Genomic DNA, 8689 nt, shown 5'->3' on the forward strand with positions numbered 1-8689 from the left:
AGCAGCCCGCTGCCAGAGGACCCGGGTCTTCGGTCTTGTGTCTCTTGGTGCGTTTGCTGCCTGCTTTATAAACTAGATGCCCTCCTGCTGCTGCGTGCGTCACTTCACGGACCTCAGGCTAAAGATGGAACATACAGATTCTGTACACACAGAGAGGCTCCTCATGTACATTACAGACAAGATTATACAGAACAAATGTGGTTTAAGACCCAAATAAGTTCTTTAAATTCTGGTCTGAAGAAGCCTTTTGATAGAAAACAGGTATCAAATGTGCTAAAGAATATTTTCCTCACTTGAACGTCTAAACTGCCTGACCGGGCCATGAGTCTGAACACACACATCAGAACACCAGAGAAAAACCTGAATATTCAGTTCTTGGGTTGAACTGTCACTTACATCCATATGGTAGTATTATGATCCTATTAAAGCTCTTCTGCTCGGAAAAACTGATCAGTGCTATCTTAAATAATAAGGTTAATATGCTTCAAAGAAAACAATAAACCAAACAAAGTAAGGTTTTATCCACACAGGGATGTAAGTTCCATATACTAGAACAACTATCATTTCAGTTCTACTAAGATCAAAGTAAAGACTTGTTTTCTTTGCTCAAAAATAGTCCTTTTAATTAACGCTTCTATCTGTGATTTTTATTTCACTTCTGATGGGTTAAAATAGGACATCAGGCACCAAAGGGTCTTTATAAAGTGTTGAGTTTTTTTGTGCATTGATATAGTTTATGAACTTTATTTAAAAAACGATTGGTTGCACAGCACGTGTTCCCCAAATCCAGATTATGTAGAGGTTACACAAAGTTTCATCACTATGTGTGCAGCATAGTTCATAGTATTCCACCTCATACTGTATTTCTACGATGTTTGTGCTGTTTGCATAAGACAGACAGGGTGCCACAAAAAAAAATGAAGAAAATAAGTGTTTTTTACTTAAAGCTTTTTATCTGAGCTCACAAACAGGAGCCCGCTCCACAGACTCGGGTTCACTCTGCTGTTTTCTTGTCCTTGGCAGACAGATGGAGGATGTTTTCCAGCACTACAAGTACAGCAGCATGCTCCTCAGCTCCCTCCCAGCCGGCTCTCTCTTGCCTTTATTGCTTTTATGTCATTTTAATGTAAGTTATGGTGGAACAAACTCCCTGGACAGCGTTCTGTTTCTGAGCTGCAGTGGAAAATTGAAATGACATTTTTTATTAAAGAGATTGTGGCTCGGGCTGATACCCAGATTTTCAAAGTCACTCTGCTGGAGTCTCATATTTGCTGCAGAGTACAGGACAAAGGCTTCAACAGTAAACACAACACACTCCTGTGTGTGCTGTTCTTCATAGCAGGCCATTCATGTGCTGCTACCTTTTAAACTCAGACTCATGCTTTAAAAAAAGGTTCAAATGTTGATGTTTATTTTGTGCTGTTGAAATTAAATCAATACTTTGTTGAGGCGTGACAGATGAATCAGCTGCTTCATGGTCAACAGCTCTGTGAAGGAGGACAGACGCTTTTATCAACCAGCTGAGGAGTTCTTTCTGTCTCTGTCTTGATATTTCTTCCCCTTCTTCTTCTGTTTTTCTTGTTTTTGTGTCATCCCAATTCTTCTTACTTTTCGTCACCCTCCTCATTCTTCTACTCCAAATTCCATCTTCTTTGTTTTCACCCTCTTCTCCTCTTATTTTATTCTCCTCCTCCTCCTACTCTCCCTCCTTCTTTTTCTTTGTTTTTCTCTTTGTCCTATTTCTTCTCTTTCTCCTCCTCATTCTTTGTAGTTTGCTTCCTCTCCGCCTTCTTCTATCTCCGCTACACCTCTCTCGTCCTTCCCTGCTTCTGTTCGTCCTTCTCCTTTTCTTCTTCTACTTTTTCTCATTTCTCCACCTTCTTCTTCTTCTTCTACTTCTACCTGCTTGCACCTTTCACTTCTTCGTCTTGTTCTTCCTCTTTCCTTTCTTACTCACTCTGCCTCTTTGTCTTCTTTCCTCTCCTCGTGCTCCCTCCTCCTTTTCTTTCTTTGTGGGAGTGAAGGTCAGAGCTTTCAAACTTTTAGTCTCCACTCCACACTGTGGGAGGTTCCTGTATCTCACATTAGGCACATATGGAGGCATTATTTTCTGGGGCATCAGATGGGGCAAACTGAGCCCTAAATTATTTTCCAATATAAATGCAAATGAAGTTTTGCTTGTATCAATGCGGCAGATAAGACAGATGAAAAAACGTTTCTTTGAGCATGGCTAGAACTGTTTTAATTTTCCAGACTCTTCTGTTGTCCATTTCTCAGAATTTTACTCAAATTGCCTAATTCATTTTCAAAGAACAAATTGGCTGGCGCTCTGGTAATTCTCGTGAGTTTTTCCCTCCTTCATGTGCATAATTTGTTCTCTGCAATGCATATAAGACTGAGGGGGAAATGGCCATCAAAGAAAAATGGCTACTTGCACTTGAACTCAACAGCTGGCTCCAGAAGCTGACTGACTGACTCCATTACCTGCTTTTTATAATAACCAGAAACTGCACTCTCTGCGTTCAAACGATCTCTCACTCATTTTTAAGATAAGCACAAAGAGAAGCTTCGTGCCATTGGCATTTCTTTTGTTTCATTTTAAGGTTTCTTTAGAGACAAAAAAGCTGAATTTCAAAAAAATTAATTAGTTTTATATTCATGAGCTGACCTTTGCTTCTACATTTATATCTCGGTGGCATTTATCCTCTTATTTATCTCTGCCTCCAAAAGGGGTGAAAAAAAATCTGGTTTCAAATTAAAATGTTCAAAGCTTGTTTCGCAATCACAATCTCAACTTAGATAAGCACTCGAATCATCTTGGAAATGGCACAGAGTGAGATACAGCTGTAATGAGGGCAGCCTGGTACCTGACACCTTTAATAATGCTGAATATCTGATGTGTTTGTTCATTCTTATGTATTTTAGTAATAAATTTTCCACATGTAGTCATAGATCGTTCTGTAGTACTCACTCTTAAAAATGCACATTGCACTAAAACATATAACCCTTAAGGGATTTAACTTTGAATCAATCAGCTCAAATATCTGCACCTGATCAGCAACTCTCTGATAGAGAAGCATTAGAATGAGCTAATTTAAATAATTAAAAGCACAGCTGAATAATGAGTCAAGTCTCTTTTTCCACCTTCGTCTACTGAACAAACAGCACATATGTTCACGCTGTAAGCAGTTTGTCATCGTTCTAACAGAAACTTATAACATGCAGTAATGCGTTGAACATTTTATTCATTTAATGTTATTCTGCAGATTGAATAACATGAACTGTGAAGCTGTGTGTTTTATCATGTTCACACATAAACTGCTTCTTATTAAATAATATTTTAATCAGTTCAAATCACATCATGTTTGTCTTCAGGTGCAGCACTGAAGTTATTACAGTTGTTATTTTGTCACATATTGTGCTGTTGCCATAGTGTAATCTGTCCTATTTTATTGTCAGAAGACATTTGTTTAAAGTGTTAAGGAATTATAAAGTTTTCCATTTGTGTATCAATGATCATGTTTTGATCAGGATCTACCACACACATATAGGACACCCCACAGTTGTAGTATTTGTATTTGTGCTCAATTCAATTGTTCATCTTCTCATGTTGCATGTTTTTGCTGTTTGATGTCGTTTCTGATTTTTTGTGTGTCTTTTTGTATTGTTTTTACATGTTTTGTGCCCGTATAACTTTGCATGTTTTTGGTCTGTTTGGTTTCAGAAACTGGTATCCTGTCGTGAGAAAGAAAGACATGGTACCAAACATCAAACACCGCCAAACAGACAGGGACAAGAACCTGTCCCTGTCTGTCTGACGGTCTCAGAGAACAGAAGCTGTTTCTTCAGCACCATGGACAGCAGCAGAATGAGCCTGAGGGCTTTTGTCGCCCCCCAGTGGTGAAAAGGGATGATCTGATGATCTGATCTGATCGGATGATTATTTTTTTTTATATTATTAAATAAAATAAAACACGGAAAGAAAATGTAGTAGAACACACATTAATAAGGATATAATTAGTCACATTAGCAGTCGATAATATAAACGTTGTTGCAGAGCTTGTGTTCTGTGGTTGTATTTTTCTGTTTTTGTTACTGTGTCTGTCCTTTTGAATCAGTTTTGTGTCTTTGTGTTGTTACTAAGCTCAGAAGAGGTTTTTAAAACCTTGCTTCATTTACATCTTTATTGCTTTGTTCCTCATAAAATACTTTATTGAAATATGATTTTATTTTTCCTTCATTAATACATCCATTGCCTCACAGGCATTTTACTGCACTAAACTACATGTAAGTCATTTGACACATAGAGTTCTTTTTTTTTTTAAGTGCCCCAATTAAAACCGCTTTTCTTGCAGAGTAATAACATGCAGCCATGTGGTCAACATAGTATGGAGCTGCATTGCACATTTTTACATATGTGCAGTTGCCAGATATATCACACACAGAATAACATAAAGGATGTGAACTGAGGGGATGGAGGAGTTTGCATAATTGTTGGTAATTTGCTCTGTTCTGAATGCTTCCACCTCCACCTGTTTATTCCAGACATTAAACGCTTCAGGCTCCTCAGCCAATATGAGGCTGAGCCATCACCGCTGACGTCCAATCAGCGCAGAGCTGAGAGGATTAGATCAGCAATCAAAGTGTGTCCTCTGTCCTCCCTGGATACCTCTGAGCATCTCTGTAACTCTGCGTGGGTCTGCACGTTGTGCCGCTCTCTGTCCTCTCTTCGTCGGTGATGGAAAACACTTCAACACGCTGCTTTGCCAACCGCTTCTCTGACTACAAAGGTGCGCTGCTCCCGGGCCAGGGCGCGGAGGCCGTGGTGCCCGCGGTCGTAGCCACCGTCGACCGGATTCTCAGAAAGGTTCCCACCGACATCAGCGACTGTGACGGAGGGCTGTACGATGGGCCGGCCGGGGTGGCTTACATGCTGTATCACGTCAGCGAGTGCCCGCTGTTCTCCCAGCAACGGGAGGTCTACCTGAAGACGGCCAAGCAGATCATCGACGTGTCGGTCAGATATGTGGATGCGGAGCCGGACACAAACATGCGAGCCGCCTTCCTGCTCGGAGGGGCGGGCATCTACGCCGTGGCCGCTATGATATACAAGTCCCTGGGCTTGGCTGATTTCGTTAAGCCGTTGACCAAATTTCGTAACCTGTGGGAGGTGTGTGCGCCCATCAATTTCCTGGAGTGCGGCTCGGACGAGCTGTTCGTGGGCCGGGCTGGGTACCTGTGCGCCGCCCTGGTCCTCAAACAGAAGCTGGGCATAGAGGTGAGCTGTGACAGGAGGATGGCGCACTTTGAAATGACTGAAACATAACAGAATAAACTTAGAAATAGTGTCTCTCTCCAGTTTATGTTTTCTGAAGCTTACATCTTTGTATGTAAACGGTCTGTTTAACATGACGTCACATGATCTTTTGTTATTTATAGTCAAAAACACTGATTTATCAGTTATTTATTTCACTTCTTAAATGTAAGAAACCCTGACTCGTGACACAATTTGCTGCATGTAATAAAGATAAATCTACAATCAATATATAGATGTGGATCCTCACAGCCGTTTGTGTTTGTGACTGAAACAGGATTTTTTTAACCCATTTTGCTGTAAAATCAGGTCACATTTTCTCTTTCTTTAGACTTTACACCTCAGGCTGTTCATAGTTGTTGTGCTACTGGCCTATTTGTGGCTCCAGTGGGAGCTACGTGCCTCAAGTCATGTCTTCAGCTGTCTGCTGCAGAGAAGTTAAAAACCTATGTTGTTGTGCACAGAAATGAAAGGGTTGAAATGAAACTTTATTTATTACTGATGATTTCTGTTGATAATTCTGTTGTAACATTACCTACAGTGTGTGTTTTTTTCTGCAGATTCTGAGCAAAGATCAAATCAAATCTATTTGTCAGGCCATCATTGAGTCTGGAAAACAGTACGCCAGGAGGAAGAGGAAGCCGTTCCCTCTCATGTACTCCTACTATGGAACAGAGTACCTGGGTAAGAACCACTCTGTAAGTCTTTAATGTCTGTCCTTGTTATCAAGGTGTCAGAGCTGCAGGCCTGGCGTGTTGCCCTGTGTGAAGCTAACTGTCCTTTCCTTGGCTGCATCAGATGAAGAGACCCGTCAGGGTTGGAGACCCTCAGTAACTTTCAGATCAACACAGAGTTCATAGTAAGCACGGCGCCGCTGGCCATTTCTGCATGGATACAACAGTTTGCCTGACCTGACAGATTTTACTCACTGAGGAGTTTTTCACTGGATTTGCTTGAGTTCACTGATCTTCAGATCCAAAAGGAATTCACAGACGATGGCTGACCTGCTTCAGAGAGCCGGGGTTTACCTGCATGTCTTTATGTAGGAAGACTCAGCCCAGGATTGCAATGAGCCACATCCACATTTGATGATTCTGTACTTTACGATTCACATCCAATGCCAATGTAGAGAGAAGTACATAAGCAATGTGGTGGTCTGTTTACCTGATAATTTTAATTCCAGGGAGCAGTGACCTTTGACACATCATTGGTTTTTAGTTAATAAAAATAAACATAACATAAACATTTTTCTGGATTTACTGATAAATGGTGTAGTTAAAGAGAGTTAAAGAGTTAAAAACTGTCCTTATTTTTGTCTCTACCACCTCCTGAGGGAAATATAGTTGCTAAAAGCTAATGGTGTCTTGCCTGTTTTCACTAAATAAAGCTGCTCACTAACCTGGGGCAGCAGGCATGCACAAACATTTGTTTTTTTTTTAGCAGAGTAACAAGATGCTTCATGTTGTAACTCATCACACTTTCTCACATGTTCAGTGCTGAGGGTCATGTGATCGTAGGATATAAATAAAATGAAGACCCTTTGAAGTTTGCAGTAATTCTTAATTGTTTGAAGCTGTGTGTAGTTACCGTTTGTGGAAGTTGTGTCATTTTTAAAACATTGGCATTGGATGTGTCTTCTCGTGTGGAGACGAGGCCACAGAGAGTGATTCTAATCTCTCATAGACTTGTTATGTTCAGAGGAAGCATGCAACTATACTTAGGATTTGATCAATATCTTTAAATGCTCTGTTTATGCAGGGTTACTGCACTGAATCATGACCCCAGACACTCTACCTTTTGTGGACTGCTATTATTTTAATGAATTATTAAACAGCATAGTTCAGCATGTATATATTTTGGTCCCCTCTGGTCTTTAGCTGGACAGCTCCTGATGTACTTGACAGACATTTAGTGGTTGTGGTAATCACCCAGTTTCCCTCTGTGGGAGAACAAAGGATGTGATGCCAAAGAAAACTGTCAAGTATGTACAGTGAGCTACATATTAGAAGAAAACAATCATCTGGTGCCTCTCTGTGAATGTTTGTGCTTGTACCTGTATGTGTGCCTGGCATGGTGCTCCCCTGCATGCTTGGTTTTGGAGTTTGCACACGTAATGTCCTCGCTCTTCCTCCCGTCAGGTGCTGCCCACGGACTCTCATCCGTGCTGCAGATGCTGCTGAGCTACCAGGACATGCTCAGCGGGGCAGAGAAGGACCTGGTGTGGCAGAGCGTCGACTTCCTCATGAACCAGGAGCAGAACTGCAACTGGCCCGCAGAGCTGGGAGCCATCATTGAGAGAGAGAATGAGCTGGTGCACTGGTGCCATGGAGCCCCAGGTACACACACATGCGTGCTGTCATGTTCAGGTGGGTTAAACCATGTCCCCTGTCATATGAATGCATCCATCTTCTTATTCAGGTGTGGCGTATCTTTTTGCAAAAGCCTATCTGATCAATAAGAAGCCTCAGTATCTGGACACGTGTATCTGCAGTGGAGAGCTCGTGTGGCAGAAAGGGCTCCTGAAGAAAGGACCTGGGATTTGTCATGGAGTGGCAGGCAGCGCTTATGTCTTCCTCCTGCTTTATCGGCTCACAGGAAACTCAAAATACATCTATCGTGCTCAAAGGCAAGGAACACATCCTGCTGTTTCCCACAGGGATGCAGACTGTTAAACCTAGGTTTTATTAGCATCTAAAACCTAATTTGGTTGCTGCATGATGGTTTGAATGCTGCATCAGAGCTTCCCCTGATTGTGTCCAACCTTCATGTTCTTTTCTCCCACAGGTTTGCAGAGTTTCTCTTCACAGAGGAGTTTAAGACCGGCTCCCGCTCAGTGACCAGTGTCTACAGCCTGTTTGAAGGCCTGTCAGGGACGGTTTGTTTCATGGTCGACCTCCTGCAGCCTGACCAGTCAGAGTTCCCTCTATTTAGTGTCTTTGTGTGAGTGACCGTGGTTCACTGCTGTTCACTGACCTAAACAGACATCACTCCTCCCCTCTGAAATCCCTCCAGGAGGTAGAAGCTGTGGGACCACCAGGACTGATTCTGTTAGCAGAGCGGATGATGAGGGGTGGAGGGGGTTTGTTTGGGCTTTAGAAAATCACATTTGAGGTCAGTTGCAGTAGAAAAAATGGTTGTGTTTTGTGTGGATGTTAAGCTTCCAGGCATCATCAGAGTCATGGCACTTACTGTGACATTGCCCATTTCAATATACAATGTGGTCAGGTGCACTGAAAAAAATATCTCCAAAACATTTAAAAGAATCAGTATCAAAGTAAAGCAGTGCCAGTTTTCAGTGTGTCCACAACTAGGGCCTGTTCTTCATGTTCCATATGAAAGATCCAGAATCAACTGGCTGATCAATGATGCTAATCT

General features: G+C 41.8%; 1 protein-coding gene across 1 annotated transcript; it reads left to right on the forward strand.

The window, feature by feature from the left end:
- The first annotated feature begins 4729 nt into the window (after positions 1 to 4729).
- Positions 4730 to 8258, forward strand: LOC114426606 (lanC-like protein 3). Its single transcript, XM_028394115.1, has 5 exons — positions 4730 to 5278; positions 5875 to 5998; positions 7453 to 7650; positions 7733 to 7940; positions 8099 to 8258. Exons 1-5 carry the CDS (start codon positions 4739 to 4741, stop codon positions 8256 to 8258), a joined length of 1230 nt encoding a protein of 409 aa, XP_028249916.1. The 5' UTR covers positions 4730 to 4738.
- Positions 8259 to 8689: the final 431 nt, after the last annotated feature.

This window comes from Parambassis ranga, chromosome 21 (genome assembly GCF_900634625.1).
Source record: "Parambassis ranga chromosome 21, fParRan2.1, whole genome shotgun sequence".
NCBI lineage: Eukaryota > Metazoa > Chordata > Actinopteri > Ambassidae > Parambassis > Parambassis ranga.

Coding starts and splice junctions, on each gene's coding strand:
- LOC114426606 (XM_028394115.1), top strand. CDS start 4,739: ATGGAAAACACTTCAACACGCTGCTTTGCCAACCGCTTCTCTGACTAC. Junction 5,279..5,874: donor AACAGAAGCTGGGCATAGAG/GTGAGCTGTGAC, acceptor TTTTTTCTGCAG/ATTCTGAGCAAAGATCAAAT. Junction 5,999..7,452: donor CTATGGAACAGAGTACCTGG/GTAAGAACCACT, acceptor TCCTCCCGTCAG/GTGCTGCCCACGGACTCTCA.